At 36.3% G+C, this 21,424-nt stretch overlaps 1 protein-coding gene across 2 annotated transcripts; it reads left to right on the top strand.

The window, feature by feature from the left end:
* Positions 1–11,181: 11,181 nt before the first annotated feature.
* Positions 11,182–20,497, top strand: LOC110915562 (CSC1-like protein At3g21620). 2 transcript variants are annotated; one of them, XM_022160285.2, is made up of 13 exons: positions 11,182–11,434; positions 11,602–11,647; positions 12,310–12,651; positions 13,026–13,172; positions 13,268–13,403; positions 14,017–14,118; positions 14,207–14,329; positions 14,449–14,529; positions 16,058–16,398; positions 17,623–17,868; positions 18,457–18,781; positions 19,626–19,859; positions 19,958–20,497. In XM_022160285.2, exons 3-13 carry the CDS (start codon positions 12,338–12,340, stop codon positions 20,225–20,227), a joined length of 2,319 nt encoding a protein of 772 aa, XP_022015977.1. In that variant the 5' UTR covers positions 11,182–11,434; positions 11,602–11,647; positions 12,310–12,337; the 3' UTR covers positions 20,228–20,497. The 2 variants fall into 2 exon arrangements, with proteins under 2 accessions (XP_022015977.1, XP_022015976.1); XM_022160284.2 differs by lacking the exon at positions 11,602–11,647.
* The last annotated feature ends 927 nt before the right edge of the window (positions 20,498–21,424 follow it).

Genomic DNA, 21,424 nt, shown 5'->3' with positions numbered 1-21,424 from the left:
AGACCTGCGCGCGCAGCAGTGTGTCTTGCGCGCGCCGCGCACGCGGAAGCTTCCTGCTGCAGTTAATGCTAGTGCAGTTACATTCAGCATTTGAAACTGACGAAGTTAATGCGTTTGACTGAGAATTAAATGACGAATTAAAGTGCATTAAAGACGTTTAATGCAGTTTAATTCACCCATTTAATTCATTTTCAGTTTCTTCAAGACTTGCAACTATAAATACGAGCATCCTATTGAAGACAAAGACACACCGGATTACACAAGCTTCTACAATCTTCTCTCTACAGAATTTATCATCTTCTCTCAAGGCGCAAGGTACTTGTTCGGGTTGAAGTCAAGACCGGCAGTGCAACTGCTTGAGGCTGTTGTATCCCGGAAACAAACGTGTTCTCCTGGGAGAAACGAAATTTGTTTTAAGGGACCCGTGTCTAACACGATCCTCAGCCAAGAACAGTTTCGTCTGTTCGAGTTTTCTGTCTTTGTTTTTCGCTTTTTCAGTTGTAATTGTATTTCTTTTCAGTTGTAATTCTGTTATTGTTCTTGTATTTCAAGTTAATAAATTATTTTATTTATTTTATACGAACGGATTCCTACAATCTTAAAACAAATTTTAAAACACCGTTCGTGTAGAATCACAAACTTCTCTGCTGTGAATTCAAATTTTTTTTCTCTCACAGCAGGTTGTGTTTTAAAAGGTTTTCCTCTGTTTTGATTCAAAGTAGCGACTTTGTCAAAACAGAACTCTGTTCTTCTACTCCTTCTTCGTCTTTGGGTTCTAAGATCTTCTCTTGTAGTCTTCAAAGTTGGACTTAGAAGCTACGAGGCTGATTTTGTTACTCATCGATCTTGTTAGTAAAATAATAAATCAGCACATTTATTATTCTAACAGTTTTATTAACTTGGTTTTGTGGAATTTTTCAGAATGTCGACTGAAAATACCAACGTCAACGTTATTGTCGGTACCCCAGCCAACACTGTGGGAGCGTCCACAGTGGCGAATCATGCTGAACGACCCGAGAAGTTCTCGGGTCTCCACTTCAAAAGGTGGCAACAGAAGATGTTCTTCTACTTGACCACCATGAACCTTGCGAGGTTCTTGACGGAGACCGTTCCCCAACCTGCGGAAGGGGAGACCGATGCTCAGGCTCTGAGCGCGGTAGAGGCGTGGAAGCACTCGGACTTTATATGTCGAGGCTATGTACTCAACGGTCTCTTGGATGCGCTGTATAATGTGTACTATAATATCAAAACTTCCAAAGAATTATGGGAGTCTTTGGAGAAAAAGTACAAAACGGAGGATGCGGGAACAAAGAAATTTGTTGTCGCCCGTTTCTTGGACTTCAAAATGGTTGATAACAAGAGTGTTATGAACCAAGTCCAAGAGTTGCAAATTATACTAAATGACATCCACGCTGAGGGAATGGTACTTAGCGAAACATTTCAAGTGGCAGCCATGATCGAAAAATTACCTCCTGCTTGGTTGGATTTTAAGAATTATCTTAAACACAAGCGAAAGGAAATGTCGGTTGAGGACCTTGTTCTTCGTCTTCGTATAGAAGAAGAAAACAGGGTGGCCCAAAAACGCACCATTTTGCAAGCTTCGGCTAAGGCAAACATGGTGGAAGTTGGGGAGTCCTCAAAGGGCAAGAAAGGCAAGGGTAAAAAGGACAACAAAGGGAAAGCAAAGGTTAACAACCTTGGACCTAAAAAGGGGGCTGTGAAAAAGAAGTCTGCGCCTTTCCAAGGTACTTGTTACAATTGTAACGAGACGGGGCACCGTGCTAACCAATGCAAGAAACCTAAGCGTGAGCGTGCGCACATGGTTGATGAGGATGGTATGCCTATAATCGCAATGATAACCGAAGAAGCGGCTATGATTGAAGAAGTCAACGCAATGGGTGAAAACCCAAAAGGATGGTTCGTTGACACGGGTGCAACCCGCCATGTTTGTGGAGACAAGGTTCTTTTCTCTACATTCAAGGAAGCTTCAGGTGAAGAAAAGCTTTATATGGGAAATAAAGCTACCGCAAGCATCAAGGGGGAAGGCACGGTCGTCTTGAAGATGACTTCAGGCAAGGAGCTTACCTTGACAAATGTGCTTTATGTCCCAGAGATACGAAAGAATCTCGTGTCGGGATGGATGCTCAACAAGTTTGGATTTCGTCTAGTGTTTGAATCGGACAATTTTGTTCTTTCTAGACGTGGAATGTTTGTTGGAAAGGGCTATGCCCTTAATGGTATGTTTAAAATGAATGTAATGGTTGTAAACCAAAACAAAAGTTTGAATGAAACTTCTACTTCTACTTACATGGTTGAGTCTTCTAATGTTTGGCATGGTAGACTAGGACATGTAAATTTTAATTCATTACGACGTTTAATTAAATTACACTTAATACCAACATTCCATATCGAGTCCAATCACAAATGCGAGACATGTGTTGAATCCAAACTTACGAGATCATCGTTTAAATCGGTTGAACGAATAACCGAACCCCTTGATTTAATTCATACCGATGTGTGTGATTTAAAAGCGATTCCCACGCGTGGAGGAAATAAGTACTTCATCACGTTTATTGACGATTGTACTAAATATTGCTATGTGTATTTACTTAAGAGTAAAGACGAAGCAATAGAGAAGTTTATCTTGTACAAAAATGAAGTTGAGAATCAACTTAAAAAGAAGATAAAAGCTTTGAGAAGCGATCGAGGATGTGAATATGTTGCACCTTTTGCCGATTTGTGCGCAAAAAGTGGCATTATACATGAGTGTACACCTCCTTATTCTCCACAGTCAAATGGCGTGGCGGAACGAAAGAACCGCACATTGAAAGAATTGATGAACGCCATGTTGATAAGCTCGGGAGTGAACCGAGAAATGTGGGGGGACGCCATTCTCTCAGCAAACTATCTTTTGAACAAGATACCTTTGAAAAATAGGGACGAAACTCCATATGAGTTATAGAGGAAAAAGAAGCCATCGTACAAATACTTGAAAGTGTGGGGGTGTCTAGCTAAGGTGATTGTACCACCTCCTAAGGCTCTTAGGATAGGACCCAAAACTGTTGATTGCATTTTCATTGGATATGCACATCAAAGTAGTGCACATCGTTTTCTTGTATATGAATCCAAGAATCCCGATGTACACAAACACACTATCATGGAGGCAAATTCTAATATCGTCTCATATTTTGAAAATGTGTTTCCTATGTTAGGACAAACACATGCACCTTCATCAAGAGCGGTTGATGAAGCCGGTCCAAGTTCGTCTACATGGTTAGATGAACCAGGACCAAGTTCATCTACTAGGTTAGATGAAACTCATGAACGACCTGAGGTCGAGGAGGGTGAGCTTAGACGAAATAAACGACAAAGGGTTGAAAAATCCTTTGGTCCTGACTTCATGAGCTACATGGTTGAGGGTGAGCCCAATACCTACCGCGAGGCGGTTACCTCTGCAGAAAGACCTCAATGGCAAGAAGCAATTAAGAATGAAATTGATTCTATATTGCAAAATCATACTTGGGAGTTAGTAGATCTTCCACCTGGTTGTAAACCACTTGGATATCGTTGGATATTCAAAAGGAAGATGAAAGTTGACGGAAGTATTGATAAATACAAGGCAACGTTAGTAATCAAAGGATTTAGACAAAAGGAGGGTCTAGACTACTTTGATACTTACTCGCCTGTGACGCGAATAACCTCTATACGGTTGGTTCTTGCAATTGCGGCTCTAAGAAATTTGGAAGTTCACCAAATGGATGTAAAGACCGCATTTCTAAATGGCGATTTAGAAGAAGAAATTTACATGGAACAACCTGAGGGTTTTTCCGCCCCTGGAAACAAGGGTAAAGTATGTAAATTAGTCAAGTCTTTGTACGGCTTGAAGCAAGCTCCAAAACAATGGCACCAAAAGTTTGATCATGTCATGATTGACAATGGTTTCAAAATAAATGAGTGCGACAAGTGTGTTTATTTTAAAGACACACCAAGAGGTTATGTGATTTTATGTCTTTATGTAGATGATATGCTTATCATTGGGAGTGATGATAAGATGATCAACTCAACGAAAGACATGTTGAAAGCGAGGTTTGACATGAAAGACATAGGTCTCGCGGATGTGATTCTTGGAGTTAAAATCACTATAACCCAAAATGGTCTTGTGTTGAGTCAATCTCACTACGTGGACAAGATCCTTGGGAAATTCAATTCGGATGATACGAGTGTAGCTCGATCTCCAATTGATAATACCCAACGCCTAAGGAAGAATAGAGGCGAGAGTGTTTCTCAGTTAGAGTACTCAAGGATCATTGGTAGTCTAATGTATCTAATGACATGTACTAGACCCGACTTAGCGTATGCTGTGAGCAGGCTAAGTAGATACACCAGTAATCCGAGCGAGGATCATTGGAAAGCTATCACGAGGGTGCTCAGATACATAAGATACACGAGAGACTATGGATTGCATTATACCCGTGATCCAGCAGTGATCGAAGGATACACTGACGCGAACTGGATATTGGATATAAAAGATCATAGATCGACAAGTGGATATGTGTTTACACTTGCTGGCGCAGTTATAGCTTGGAAGTCTTCCAAGCAAACGGTTATAGCTAGATCTACGATGGAATCCGAATTCGTCGCTTTAGATAAAAGTGGGGAAGAGGCGGAGTGGCTACGTCAATTTGTGAAAGACATTCCAAGATGGCCAAAGCCGTTGACGGCGATCTTCATACATTGTGACAATCAGTCTGCTCTTGCTAGAGCACAAAGCATGATGTACAATGGCAGATCAAGGCACATTCGACGTAGACACAACACGGTACGACAACTTATCTCAACGGGTGTTATCTCAGTTGACTATGTGAGGTCAAATGAGAACATTGCGGACCCGTTAACAAAAGGCTTAAGCACAGATAAGGTGTATAGGTTGTCAAGAGGAATGGGACTAAAGCCCATAGATGAAGGGAATATGAGGGAAACCTAACCTAGTTGACTGGAGATCCCAAGATCTAGGTTCAATAGGCAAACTTAATCATAAACCCAAAGGGAGTCACTGTGGGGGGTGCCCCAAAAATCAATAAAGGGAGTTTGTATACTTCCTAGTCCATTCCAATCAGTGACATGAAGGAAAGGTTAAGCATGTTGAGGTTAAGGATTTTGAGGAAATCCAAATTAACCATGATGCTTTTAATGATTCAGAGGAATCACCTATGTTAGAGAGAAGTGGGGTCGCTTCGAATGGATTTGTGGGGAGGCGCAAATCCTAGAGCTCTCGCAGAACCAGGAACGTGTTCCATGACCATAAACGGACACAACCATGAGGTCTTGACTCGACTAGGGAGAGTATTGTGTGAATGTATATTGTCGCCTACATAAATGGGGGATTGTTCAAGGACACCGCGTCTACAAGACCCTAGGAGGCTAAGTATGCTTCACAAAAGGAGGTTCAAAGGTTACACCTACCTATCTTGCAATGCTCAACTGTTGAACGTGTATCGTTGAAACTTGATAGATCGATTTCTATTCATGTGGGGGATTGTTGGAAATTTTGTTAGGAAAATGATTTTTTCCTAATTTTGGACTAAAAATAAATATAATAAAATGAGCGGGGTTTATATATTTATTTGTGGGTTTGTGTTCTACATTGGAAGGGCTTCGCAACGAACTAAACCACGTCCAAAACGGAGCTAAGATGAATGAGATATCGATGCTCAAAGTTTGGTGTTTGAAACTTGAATGCTGAAATAAGGGGGAAAGTGGCACCTTGTCCCACATAGGATGAGAGATGGAACTTAAAGGGGTATTTAAGTAGGATCTCTCCATCCTTATTGTTTCATGGAAGCACACACTAGTGTCCTCGCGAAGGGTGCGGAGCACCCTAACTCGCACTCGCACACGCTCGCGCGCGCGCGCGCGTGGCGTGGGCGATGAGGCGCAATGTGGCGCTTTGATGGCGCACTTTGCACTTCGCATCGCCGCGAGCCGCTTGAGAGCCGCCTTTGTATTTTTGACCGCGCGCGCGTGGTGGAGCACAAGGGTTGCAAGGACCAAGTGGTAGGTGATGCGGCGCACGCGCGCATGGCAGTGAGCCAAGTGGACGCACCGCGCGTGAGGTTTGCAGACCTGCGCGCGCGGCAGTGTGTCTTGCGCGCGCCGCGCACGCGGAAGCTTCCTGCTGCAGTTAATGCTAGTGCAGTTACATTCAGCATTTGAAACTGACGAAGTTAATGCGTTTGACTGAGAATTAAATGACGGATTAAAGTGCATTAAAGACGTTTAATGCAGTTTAATTCACCCATTTAATTCATTTTCAGTTTCTTCAAGACTTGCAACTATAAATAGGAGCATCCTATCGAAGACAAAGACACACCGGATTACACAAGCTTCTACAATCTTCTCTCTACAGAATTTATCATCTTCTCTCAAGGCGCAAGGTACTTGTTCGGGTTGAAGTCAAGACCGGCAGTGCAACTGCTTGAGGCTGTTGTATCCTGGAAACAAACGTGTTCTCCTGGGAGATACGAAATTTGTTTTAAGGGACCCGTGTCTAACACGATCCTCGGCCAAGAACAGTTTCGTCTGTTCGAGTTTTCTGTCTTTGTTTTTCCCTTTTTCAGTTGTAATTGTATTTCTTTTCAGTTGTAATTCTGTTATTGTTCTTGTATTTCAAGTTAATAAATTATTTTATTTATTTTACACGAACGGATTCCTACAATTGTGTCTATGATTATCGTTGTTTATGTGGCTACTGTTATTGATGTTGTAGCTCTTTTCGATTGACGATTGTATTAAGGCGTTATGAGTTGTGTAAATGGGTGTTAATAATTGTGGTATGTTCTTTTGGTTTCATAATCAATGCTTTATTCATGAAGTGTTATGGATTATGGATTTTTTTAAAGGCAAATGAAACCCATTCCGGTTCTAATATTAGAATTCATTTGACTTAAAAATGTGTTTGCTTGATTAAAATACATTTTGGGTTACATCTCACACCTTTCAGAACAGGTCGATTTACAAAAAATCAATCAATCATACCTAGTAAATCACACAAATAGCAAAGTTACTTATAGGGTCTGGGGAGGGTGGATGTAGACATACCTTTCCTTTATCCCTAAGACCATGTGTAGTGGTAGAACCTTATAATGCCCCCACCATGGGGCATTATACGACACGTGGCGTCCTAGTCAGCAAGGGGGCATTATAGCAAAAGTGGTGTAGTGGGTATAATGCCCCATAATGCCCATTCAATCATAAAAAAAAAGGGGAAATCAAAAGTGGCTACACAATCACATGCAAAAGTTAGAGTGTGTCAGCCCACTTGGTCCCTTTCCATTGGTCCATCAAAGTTCTCATATCCATCCAATTTGTAGTGTGGGCGTTTTGAAGAAAACGCCGAAACCATTTTTTTTCAAAATTTTTGCAATAAAACGCCCCATGTAGTGGTAGTGGGGGCGTTTTAGGGCGTTATTTTTCAATTTTTTTTAAAAATCGCGCCCCACTACACATGGTCTAAGGATAGAGAGGCTGCTTCCAGAGAGACCCCCGGCTCCAAAACGAACAACATACCAAAACATCAAGTCAAAGAATATAGAAAAATAAGTCATCTATATCAAGAAAGTGATCAGAGTGGCACAGTATAATGTAAATCATGTATAATGGCATACAACAACATTTGGGCATAACACAAGAGGTCAATCACCGTTAAAGTCCCTTAAAGAATAAGAAAAACCTGCGTCCCTAAAATACACCTAAGACCTTACTGCAATATCCTCTAGAAGTCCTTAACCCTAATCCTACGCCTCCACGAAGTCCTATCTTGGACCATGTCCTCAGACATATGCAACTCTAGGTGTATTTTTTTTTTTTTTTTGTAAATCGACAACTCATCCAAGACAGGTAGGTTGTCTTGGATGAGTTGTCGATTTACAAAAAATATATATATATTACTTTGGTTCAGAATCATTCAGAACGGGTCTATTTACAAAAGAAAGTTTGCTTTGGTTCGGAATCAAAATGGGTTCGTTGAAAGTCAAAACGGCTTGTGACCAAAACAGATTCTTTAAAAAAAAGTACCGAATGAGTTAATGACAAAATTATCAAAGTACGATCTGAAATTTACAAAATTTATCCAACTCCAAATAATTATGGATCTATATTAGTTACTGTTTGTAGTCATATTGAATATAACATATACGTATCAAATTTAGAGAAAAAAAGGATAATTTATTCGTGTATTTTTAAAAGTTTTTATTTTTACTCTTAACAAATTATATGAATTGTTTTTGTGTGAAGACCATATTACAGTTTTGTCCCAAGTTTTTAGAAATTATACTCAGACCCCATTATTGATTCATTCGAAACACATTTTGTGAACTTTTTGTAAAGTTATCATTCTATTTAACATGTTATATTTATTCTTAAAAGAAAAGTGTTTGCATTAGGTATAACATTACCAAATATTCACTTGGAACACTTGTAAATAATTACTATATATTACGTTTTAAAAATTAAAAGAAACAAAAGTAAAACTTTATATATGCAAATTGATGCATAATTTCATTCACAAGCACGAGTAAGGGAGTTCATTGGAAGGAAGATACCCACTCCCAATACCTTTTTGTTAATGATAGTATCTGATTGAATTGATAATCTATTTTATATTACATAGGTTATTTGATATAATATTTTATATTACATAGGTTATTTGAATTGTTAATGTTTAGACTAACTAATTTAGCATATAGTATTTTACATTACATAGGCTATTTGATATAATAATTCATAAACTAACTTAGATAGGTTTTTTTATATAACCATTCATAAACTAACTTTTGGATGGTTGTAATTTTGTCAGTGGATATATATTTGGGCTAAGAAAAGGCATGTCATAGTACACAAAACAATAAAAATATAACAAATATTTTCCTTATATAAATGACATAAAATAAATTAACTTAATTATAATGGAAAATCAGCAAATGACTTATTTTTTTTTAATATCAAAGTGGTCATAAGTCTATAAAATTTTCACGTTTTTCACCATGAATCTTATATTATCGTTTTTTATATTTTCCTAAATTTCATGCTTTAAAGCTCTTTTGTGATTAACTTTTTGAACGTTTTGTACACCTAGAGAAAACTTTAAATTTTTGTTTTTTTTGTTATCAAGCCTCATCATGAATTTCATATGATATCTAAATGCAAAAGACACTTGACAGACAATGTCATTAGACACCGTCATCCTAAAGGCGTGTGCCTCATGTGTAGACCAGTGGAAGAAGCATGATCTCACACGGGTATAAAAGTTGATTATTATGTCTTTTTTTTATTTCAAACAAGAATTTCATGACCAGCTCAATGATATTGCCGGCAACATAGTTCGAAAAACATAACACACATGAAAAAATATATAAAAACCTTTTCTGAAAACATGATAAAGTTTGCCATAGTACAGAAAACAAGAAAAATGTAACAAATAATTTTCCTTATATAAATGACATAAAAAATTAACTTAATTATAATGGAAAATCAGCAAATGACTTATTTTTTTTAATATCAAAGTGGTTATAAGTCTATAAAATTTTCACGTTTTTCACCATGAATCTTATATTATATTTTTTATATTTTCCTAAATTTCATGCTTCGAAGCTCTTTTGTGATTAACTTTTTGAACATTTTGCACACCTAGAGGAAACTTTAATTTTTTGTTTCTTTGTTATCAAGCCTCACCGTGAGTTTCATATGATATCTAAACGCAAAAAATACTTGACAGACAATGTCATTATACACCGTCATTCTAAAGGCGCGTGCCTCATGTGTAGACCAGTGGAAGAAGCATGATCTCACAAGGGCATGAAAGTTGATTGTTATGTCTTTTTTTTTTTTTTCAAACAATAATTTCATGACCAGTTCAATGATGTTGTCAGCAACATAGTTTGAAAAACATAACACACATGAAAAAAATATAAAAACCTAGGGCTGCAAACGAACCGAACGTTCAGCGGACAGTTCGTGAACCGTTCGGTGGGAAGTTCGTTTATGTTCGTTCGTTTAATAAACGAACGAACATGAACAAGAAATTTCGTTCGATTAGCTAAATGAACGAACATGAACAGAGGTCTCGTTCGTTCAATTGTGTTCGTGAACGTTCGGTAAGGTGTTCGTGAACGTGTTCGTGAACATTCGTTGATCTGCGTTCGTTTATGTTCGTATGTTTGTGTTTTAATTGAAGATCTTTGTACTTTCTTATATTTTATTTGTACTTTTTATATTATTAAACTTTTATTTATTTTATTTCCCTAACAATTAAACTATAATACCCACTTTCACCTTGTTTATGCATCAATTCCCTTTCATTTCTCATTATTTACCTCCACGAATATGATCAACCTCCATTCCACAATAAGAGATTTAAGTTCGAGTGCTACTCTCTGGGCCATCTATCATTATCATTCGTCACGTTCGCCAAATTTATTTATGTTCGTTTGTGTTCGTGAACCGTTCGCGAACACATTCATTTCCTTAATGAACGAACACGAACATAAAATCTCGTTCGGTAAGTGTTCATGAACCGTTCATGAACACATTTATTTCCTTAACGAACGAACACGAACAAGGCCGTGTTCGTGTTCGTTCGGTTCGTTTACAGCCCTATAAAAACCTTTTCTGAAAACATGATAAAGTTTTCAAAAGCTAAAAAGTATAGCTAGATTCATGTAAAAAAGTAGAAGAGCCAGAAAGAATGTGACATCCAAACAAAAAAATAAAAGAATTTAAAAAACGAATCAAAATAAGTTACGTTTGTCACACATCATGATAACGCCGGTTATCAATTATTTTGCTTTGAAAATAGTCTTTGGAATATAAACATTTCCCATTGTAAAGAAAACTACATAAGAAGGGTACGTAAACGAACATCAAACTGCGTCATAACTCTTTTTTTAAATAGAAAAAAAATCCAATTTTGATGGCATCTATCATAGTAAAAATTACTTTGAAACAAACAATAAAAATAAGAAATTAAAACTCATTTCTTAAAAACATGATTCATATATTTTTAAAGGCATATTTCAAAAAACTATTTCATTGTATAAAAATTTATTTAAAAATTAATTAAAAAATATAGCCGTTACCACGATCCAATGCCCACACGCCTTTACAAGTTTCAAAACGCAAAGTGAAATACACACCACACCACACCACACCACACGACACCGCCTTCATCAACACACACACACACACTGAAGTCACTCACACATTTGTATCTATATCTCCAACGGCTTCATACTCTTTATTCATCTTCTTCAATAACCTCCAATCGAACTGAAAACCTAGACTCTTTATCCGGCATCTGAAGCAGCGAGTTCCGTTAGGGTTTTATATGTACAGTTCGTACTGCTTGCAGTACAATTTTAGCAGATTCTGAACTCAATTGGTACGTATTTACGGTTTTTCTCAATGTTTTGTTTGATTGTTGTGATTTGGATTCGTTGATTGTTCAATTGAGTCAATCAGAGTGCTCGATTGTGCTGATTAGATCTACAACGTTTCTGTAGGTACATTATATTGATTACTGTTAACTAGAGTGCTTTTTTTGTATAGTATTTACTGATTGGAGTGGAGTTTTAGCAGATTTTGAAGTTAATTAGTATGTATCCATGATTTTCCCCATTTTTTTGTTCGGTTGCTGTGATTTGGATTCGTTTGATTGTTCAATTGAGTCAGTCAGAGTGCTCAATTGGACTTATTAGAAGCAAAACTTTGTGTAGGTAGATTATATTGATTTTATTTTAGGTTTTCACTGATTGGTAGAACTACAATGAATTTAGCTATTGTTTAGATGCTATTAGCAGGTGTTACATCAGAATTCAGATTTTGATATTATATGTTCTAATGAAATCAACATTCTGTAGGTAGATTATATTGATTTGTTTAGTTTTTCACCAGTCATAATTGATTGGTAGAACTACAATGAATTAAGCTATTGTTTATATGTTATTAGCAGGTTTTAGATCAGATTTAGATGTATTATGTTGATTTTTTTAAAATTTTACTGATCATGATTCATTGGTATAACTACATCGAATTTAGCTATCGTTTATATTAGCAGGTGTTAAATCAGATTTCGTTGTAACATGTTCTACTGATATCAACATTCTATAGGTATTATATATTGATTTTATGTTAAATTTTCATTGATCATAACTGATTGATAAAACTACAACGAATTTAGCTATATCTTATATATTATTAGCAGGTGTTAGTTCAGATTTTGATGTAATATGTTCTAATGAAATTAACATTCTGCAGGAGTAAACGGTTTTATCGAAGCAAATCTATGGCTTCAAGTTCCGAAATAGGGCTTGCTGCAGGGATGAATATCCTTACCGCAATTGCATTTTTGGTAGCATTTGCTATTCTTCGGATTCAGCCTCTAAATGATAGGGTTTATTTTCCAAAATGGTATTTAAAGGGGTTAAGGAATGATCCACTTCAATCAGGTGCATTTGTGCAAAAGTTTGTAAACTTGGATTTTAGGTCGTACTTAAGGTTTCTGAATTGGATGCCTGCCGCACTACACATGCCGGAGCCTGAGCTTATCGATCATGCAGGATTGGACTCTGTTGTTTACTTGAGAATTTATTTAACAGGGTTCGTAATAATCCTCGTATTCCTCCTGTTTTTCTTATGTTGTTTGTTATATTTAACAATTTTACCAATGAAATTTTAGGTTCACTAGACTTTAAGGGGTGTTTGGATGTGTTTTTCAGTCTGGTCTTAGGGTGTTTGGAGAAAGCTGATTATGATTTTATTGTTTAGGGCTCACCCAATAAGCATATTTGGAGAAATTATTTGCTCAAATAAAATAGATTATTGTGATATATGTAAAATTATTTGATGTTTGATTTTGAGCTATGCTTAATATCGGTTACCGCATTAACCGCTTAGCTTGTATAAAAAGTTTGGTTTCAATCATAATGATGTTTCGTTTTCTTAACCTGTTCTTGATTCCTCCCGTGTAACAGACTCAAAATATTTGTTCCAATTGCATGCCTTGCGTTCACAGTCATGGTGCCAGTGAATTGGACTAATCGGACTTTGGAACAGTCTAAATTGACATTCACTGAAATCGATAAACTTTCAATATCCAACATTCCCACCGGATCAAACAGGTATTTACCAAAAAGCATTCGGGTCGTGTTTGGGATTCGTAAACCCTAACCGTTAACATTGGTTCGTAAACCCTAACCGTTAACATTGGTTGCAGGTTCTGGACTCATTTAGTCATGGCTTACACTTTTACCTTTTGGACATGCTATGTTTTAAAAAGAGAGTATGAAATAATTGCAGCAATGAGGTTGCATTTTATCGCTTCAGAACAACGGCGACCTGATCAGTTTACTGTAAGATTTATGTTTTTGCTTCTAATTAGGGCTGCAAACGAACCAACGAACACGAACAAGACCTGAGGAAATGTGTGAGTTCAGGAACTGTTCATGAACACTTAGCGAACAAGATTTTCTGTTCATGTTCATTTGTTAAGGAAATGATGTGTTCATGTTCGTTTGTTAACTTTAGGTAACGAACGTTCATGAACACAAACGAACACAAACCAAGCGTTCATGAATAGAATATATAACACACTGATACTTATTTAATTATTTTGTTTGTCGGAAATTTAAAGTATTTAAATAAAATACAAAAATTAAAAACACTAATGAACTATCGAACATCAACGAACACGTTATCGAACGTTCATGAACATAACAAACACGGCCTCTGTTCATGTTCGTTCATTTAACTAAAAGAATGGAATTTCTTGTTCGTGTTCGTTCATTTATTAAAACGAATGAACGAACACATACGAACTTCTTGCCGAACGGTTCACAAGCTGTTCGCTGAATGTTTGGTTCATTTGCAGCCCTACTTCTAATATTTTGTATAAACTGCTACAAAAGAAAAGAAAATAAAATAGTTTTGTAGAGCTTAACAAATTTGTATACGCTAACGTTTTAGGTGCTTGTGAGAAATGTGCCACCGGACCCTGATGAGACGGTCAACGAACTTGTGGAGCACTTTTTTCTTGTTAACCATCCAGATCATTATTTATCTCATCAGGTTCTATCACCACTAATGATGTTGATATTTTTATTATTGTGTTATCTTATATTCTTATCCATATCTTATCGATAAATCTTCATTGCAGGTTGTTTATGATGCAAATTTTCTATCCAATTTGGTAAATGAGAGGAAAACAAAGCAGAATTGGCTTGACTATTATCAACTGAAATATAATAGAAATAACCAGTCAAAAAGACCATCAATGAAGGTATTCTTAATTTGAGATTGATCCATTAAACCATCGAAACAGAAATAACCAGTCAAAAAGACCATCAATGAAGTTTAATGGATCTTTTTTTTTTTGTTTTCTTTTTGTTAATGGAGCAGACTGGATATCTTGGCCTGTGCGGGAAGCGTGTGGATGCTATTGATTATTATCAATCTGAGATCGATAAACTATCGAAAGAGGTAAGTAGCAATAACACGTCTTCTCTACCGCTACAAAATATGTGAAGAATTGTGAAATACACACTTCCACTCGTTGGAAGACTTAATTATGGAGATTACGGGTGTTCAAGATCGGATTATCCGGTTTTCGGATATCCGAAAATTTCGGATAGTGAATATTAATATCCGAATCCGTATTCGAAAATTCGGATATCCAAAATCCGAAATTTCGGATACGGATTCGGATATCCAAACGGATATCTGAATTTATAAAAAAAAATCCATTTCGTGCATAGATTAAAGCTAAACATATATTCGATTTTCCAAATTTCCAACATTGAAAACTAAAAACATTCGTAAATCCACATCCGGATCCGATTATTTACTAAGTTTTACTATATTTTACCATATTTCAAACTAAATATAATGCTCATATACTATATATATTTATATAAAGAAATAGTTTTCGGATATCGGATTATCCGAAATTTTTGAAATTCATATTCGAATCCAAATCCGAAAATTCATATTATCTTGTTTTCGGATATCTGAAATTTCAGATATTTCGGATACGGATTTTCGGTTTCGGATACAGATTTTTTTGAACACCGGAGATTACTCACACGTAAATTCTGAAAACAAGTTGCTTAAATGTCTAAACACATAAGTGGAGAAAAATCGGTTTACTTTTCAAATGAACTTTTCTGTACATCTACGATTTTATGCAGTCTTGTTTACAATCCATGTAGTATTTTTGAAATTTTGTTGGTAGTATTTCCATGTATGGGTGGAAATTCCGTTTACTTATGAATGGGGTAATTCCTAATGGGTCAAATGGGTTGATTCCTAATGGGTCAAATGGGTTGAAAGTCACCGGAAGTGTCTTTTCAATGCATACACTTTTGTAGATTTCTTTATTTTATGACTTTTTACACTTTGTAGGAAAAATGGACTTTGTAGCCAACTCCCACCCTTATTATCTATATGTTTATAAATGCTGCTACAACAAGCAAGTAAAAAATACATACTTTTTAGGTACTTCCATACACTTAAAAGTGTGTAAAACTATGAACAAGCGTAGATCAATGTGCCATGAGTCCATGACAATTGCTTCTAAACCAAAATTTCCACACTATTACATGTCAGTATTTTCGTTCTTTAACGTTTTTATACACACTTGCGGATACCTTTTATAGTACACTTAGGGGCTGTTTGTTTCGGTTCTTAATGGGCTCTTAATGGTTCAAACCTCTTACTCGTTCAGCTCTTAATGGTTCAAACCTCTTACATGTATTTTTAAGTTTCAAGAATAACAAATATGTATTCTTACATGTCTAAGAAATCTCTCATAGATGCTGTAGTGTGTGAACATTTTTTTGCGCATTTATGAGTGCGGAATAAATTTATTATCTTGTACATGTTTTTAAGAACCTTGAATACAATAAAATGAAGAGTCATGTATATATTTGTTGCAGAAGAGTATATGTTGCTTGCACTCTCTTAGTCTCTTGTTCATCTGTTCTAATTGTTTAAACTTCTTAATTGCTAGATATGTAAAGAGAGGGAAAAGATTACAAAAAGCTCCAAGTATGTTATGCCAGCTGCATTTGTTTCTTTTAAAACACGTTGGGGGGCTGCCGTATGTGCACAAACAGAACAATCAAGAAACCCAACTATTTGGTTAACTGAGTGGGCCCCAGAACCCCGTGACGTCTACTGGGATAATCTTGCGATTCCGTTCGTGTCACTCACCATCAGAAGACTTATAATTGCAGTTGCTTTTTTCTTCCTTACATTCTTCTTCATGATCCCAATAGCATTTGTACAGTCACTTGCAAATATTGATGGGATAGTGAAAGCAGCTCCTTTCATGAAGGGACTTTTGGAAGTGTAAGTTATTTTCTAAACTAAATTTTTGGAGTAAAGTACACGGATGGTCCCTGTGCTTTATCAAAATTTTGGATTTGGTCCCTAGCTTTCCAAAAGTACACAGATGGTCCTTGTGGTTTGCATTTTGTAACGTATTTAGTACCTAGCTTTTTCCAAAAGTACATGGATGGTCCCTGTGGTTTGCACTTTGTAACGCATTTAGTCCCTAACTTGGACCTGCTAAAACCTTTAGATTTGTTGGCTGGGGGCTAAATGCGTTAAAAAGTGCAAACCACAAGGACCATTCATGTTTTTTTGAAAAAGTAGGGACCAAACCCAAATATTTAGTAAACCACAGGGACCATCCATGTACTTTACTCTACATTTTTGCTTTGTTGATTTCTTTAGAGTCCAATATTTTGAATACATATTCAGTCTTCTTCTTTGTATGGACTATTAGGTTTTAGGATGTTCTTTTTCAAAATGGTTATTTCAGTCGAATGTTAAAAAAATGAGATAAGCGGTTGTAATAAAAATGTGTTGCAAATTCTGATTTTTTAAGGACATAACTACCAACCATCACTAAAAGAAGTGAAAAATGATTAGGCCAGAGAGAAAATAGAAGGTGGCCAGTGGTTATGCTTGAAACTTAGATATTAGAGTAAAATATCAGTTTCGACCCTGAGGTTTGGCCAATTTTGCGACTTTCATTCAAAGGTTTGTTTTTCCGCATCTAGATCCAAAAGATTTGAAATCTTGCCATTTTCATCCGACAAGTAAACTCCATCCACTCTTCTCTATTAAGTTAGGAGTATTTCCGTCTTTTTTGCAAACTTAAAGGGCAATTAGGTCTTTTTCACTCTTTATGTAAAAAGACATAATACCCCTGAAAAAGACCGAATTGTCCTTTAAGTTAACAAAAAAACCCTGAAATACCACCGACTTAACGGAGAAAAATGGATGGAGTTAACTTGCCGGATGAAAATGACAAGATTTCAAATCTTTTGGATCCAGATGCGGAAAAACGAACCTTTGGACGAAAGTAGGAGTAAAAGTCTTCTAAATTAGGCTCAATAAAAGGTTAAACAAGTAATATTTTTTACCCCTGTATAATTAATTTTGTTTGCCGCGCAGAATCTGTTATTCACACATTAATAACTAATTATGGAGACCTGCAAATCCACACACTTCCTATAGTTGCCATGACATTAATATTTTGTTTTTTAACTTTCTGTTTTCCTGCAGGAAATTTGTAACATCTGTTATTCAAGGTGTTCTTCCAGGAATTGCGTTGAAGATTTTCCTCATCATTCTACCTTCAATCTTGATGATGATGTCAAAGTTTGAAGGATTTATCTCAATATCTACTTTAGAGCGAAGATCTGCAACGAGATATTATATTTTCCAATTTATTAATGTTTTTCTTGGAAGCATAATTACCGGGACTGCATTCCAACAGCTAAATAACTTCATTCACCAGTCCGCAAACGAGTAAGATTTTCCTCAACCCACACTAGTTGTATCAAAATGCTTTGCTTTTTGAAACGTCCCTAGAGAATTGCAATATTTCTAGAGTAAAATATCATTTTCGTCCTTGAGGTTTGGCCACTTTTGTGACTTCCGTCCAAAGTTTGTTTTTCCGCATCCGGATCCAAAAGGTTTAAAATCTTGTCATTTTCATTCGACTCGTTAACTCCATCCATTTTCCCCGTTAAATGAGGGGCAGTTCCGTCTTTTTACACATTTTTATTAAAATAAAAAAAACAGTATAAGAAAGAAAGATCCACTTCTATTGACTTTCTCCCCACCTAAACCCTTTAATTATCACAAAAAAATGTCTGAAAAGACGAAAATACCCCTGGCTTAACATTAAAAAATGGATAGAGTTAACATATCGGATGAAAATGGCAAGATTTCAAACCTTTTGGATCCAGATGCGGAAAAACAAACCTTTGGACGAAAGTCGCAAAAGTAGCCAAACCTCATGGACGAAAATGGCATTTTACTCATATTTCTATTATATAGATATCATCCTATACGTCGCTCATCATTTGTATGATTTGTTTTATATATCTACAGAATCCCAGTGACAATTGGAGCATCTATACCGATGAAAGCAACTTTCTTTATAACATATATCATGGTAGATGGATGGGCTGGAGTTGCAGGAGAAATATTGAGAATAAAACCATTAATATTTTATCACCTAAAGAATTTTTTTCTAGTGAAAACTGAAAAAGACAGAGAAGAAGCAATGAATCCTGGGAGTTTGACTTTTAACACGGGTGAACCGCAAATCCAGCTGTACTTCTTACTCGGGCTTGTTTATGCTGCTGTCACCCCGATTCTGCTTCCTTTCATAGTTGTGTTCTTTGGACTTGCTTATGTCGTGTATCGCCATCAGGTAATAAAGTTTTCAAAAATTTTGGTTCTGAATAGACGCTGCTAAACGGTTGGGTAGTTTGGTTAAAAATGGGTTTGGAAAGTGGTCAAATGGGTAATTTTTGTTACGCGTTGAAATTGAAACAAGTCGGATTGGGTTGAACTGAAACACTTTTTGCTCAATTTTATTCATTATATATATAGTCAGTATGTTCTGGTTAGAAATTTTTTTAACAAGGGTGAGCAAAAACCGAACTGTTAACTGAAGAACGGTTATCGGTTATTTTTTGTAACCTTGGTTAACCGAAATTAACCAAACCTAATCGAACCATTCATATTTATATATATCTTGCTTTTATACCCCTATTTCATGTATTTATGTTTTATACATCCATTTCATATATTTATACATCCACTTTATGTATTTATACCTCAATTTTTATGTATTTATACTACCATTTCATGTATTTAGACCTCTATTCCATGTATATCTAAGTAAAAATTTTGGGCCAAGTTTGGTTTGGTTTGGTTGAACTGAAAACCGACAAATTAACCGAATAAACTGAACCGATTAACTGAAACCGAAGGATTAATAAAATAGATTAACCGATGACTTCGGTTAAGGCTAATAACCAAACCATGCACACCCCTACTTTTTAACAGGTTTGGCAAATTGGGTTATTCTTTTGTACGACATTAAACGGTGGTTGACCCGAAACACTTAATGTGTTGCATCAAGTTGCAAGAAAACTCAAATCACCCACTTTATTCGAACCTGCCCCTTATATTTCTAAATTTGAATTTTGTTTAGATTTTTGAATACTAACTTAATCATCTTTTTTTTTCTTCTTTTCTTCTGAGTGTAGATTATAAATGTGTATCATCAGCAATACGAGAGTGCCGGAGCTTTTTGGCCCGATGTTCATGGGCGTATCATAACTGCACTGATTGTTTCACAGTTGCTTTTGATGGGTTTGCTTAGCACAAAAGAAGCTACTCAATCAACTCCATTGCTTATTGTACTCCCGGTTTTGACCATTTGGTTTCATAGATTCTGCAAGGGCCGGTATGAACCCGCTTTTGTTAGGTACCCTTTACAGGTTAGTCGATTTATCATTTGGGGTACATTTACTTGTGAATGTGTTTATTGTTAAGCACAACCCATATTCAAAGAAAAGTGTGTTCTTTATCTTTACAGGAGGCTATGATGAAAGATACGCTAGAACGCGCACGTGAGCCATGTTTAAATGTCAAGAACTATTTAGAAAACGCGTATGTTCACCCGGTCTTTAATAACGCAAACAGATGGGACGGGATTGATGATGGAGTTAGTGATGATGAGTGGCCTAAAGAGCCCACTTTGGTTGCCACAAAGCGTTCGTCAAGAACAACCACACCAGCCCAAAGTCAACGGAGCGAGTCAACGCGGACATTGTTATGTGTTACAGACGAAAGATCGTGTCCCTAAGATGGATTTTGGTTTTTAAATATGGTTATGGAGGGTTAAAATGAGGCGTAGTATCATGTATATAAATGTTGAAAAGCGTTTTCGGCTGATTAAAGTATGGAGTTTGTTTTGGTATTGGGCAATTAGTGTTGTCCCTTTCTAATTGAATCAATTCTTATCAAAGCAAATATGTCGGTGTCTGGACTATGGGTTGATATGTTAGATATGCCGTCAGATTAACATGTTTAACCTATTCAGTTAACCTGTTATGTCTATTTATAATTTAATGAAGTTTGTATCTACACAACATGATTTATAAGGTTTTAGCTTGTCATCCATAATATGTTTAAGTAAACACGCCGTGTTTGGGTTTTATATGTCAGACACGTCCAATTAAGCAAAGTCGTTTAGATTGAGATGTTTAATCCATTTGATTAAAATGATCAACTTGTTAACCATTCAAAATTAGAAGAAAAAACCTTATTTTATATTAGGTCAACCTACCAAGTTCTTTACAACATTTTTAGCCTACTTTTTGAAATCCCTAAACCATTATGCTCCATTTACAACATGATTACCGATTGCGACCTATTTACAATCCACCAACTCATTCCCAACTTGCAGTCTTGCACTCATCCAGGTAAACAAGTTGCATAATTTTAATAAATCTAGGATAAGGTTATGCTTTTGATACAACTTATACAAATGATATTCGGGCTTATAACTCTACTCATTAAGGGTACTGGGGGCACAACCCAAAGTATCAAAGTACTCTCTCATGACACCAAAGGACAACCATCTCATTTTCAAGAAAATCCATGAAAAATTACTCAAATGACACCAACCAATGATGAACGGCCACCTTATCCACACTTCAACATTCACAATCGGTTTCCCCACATACCCAAGTCGATTTTATTCTAACTACCTGTCGCCCAAACTGAATTGCATGCGGCGCAGCGGCGGTCAGTGACAGACCCATGATTTTTTTCCAATGGGGTCCACTTTTTTCGGCGTTCAAAATTTTCACAACAAAACGTTAAAATTTTTGGGTCGGTTGTCGGCACGAGGAACATGTATTAAAAATATGTAATCATTGCTCTTCATAAACACACAATAAAAATATAATGTAAATTCATAGCATACAAGGGTTATGTTGGTGATTGGGTGCACATGCTTATGTTCTGTATGCTTGCTTCTGCTTGTTTTTTAATAAGA

This window comes from Helianthus annuus, chromosome 16 (assembly GCF_002127325.2).
Source record: "Helianthus annuus cultivar XRQ/B chromosome 16, HanXRQr2.0-SUNRISE, whole genome shotgun sequence".
NCBI lineage: Eukaryota > Viridiplantae > Streptophyta > Magnoliopsida > Asterales > Asteraceae > Helianthus > Helianthus annuus.
This window is presented reverse-complemented; position numbering and strand designations above follow the sequence as displayed.

Coding starts and splice junctions, on each gene's coding strand:
- LOC110915562 (XM_022160284.2), top strand. CDS start 12,338: ATGGCTTCAAGTTCCGAAATAGGGCTTGCTGCAGGGATGAATATCCTT. Junction 17,869..18,456: donor ATTCACCAGTCCGCAAACGA/GTAAGATTTTCC, acceptor ATATATCTACAG/AATCCCAGTGACAATTGGAG. Junction 19,860..19,957: donor TTGTTAGGTACCCTTTACAG/GTTAGTCGATTT, acceptor TTATCTTTACAG/GAGGCTATGATGAAAGATAC.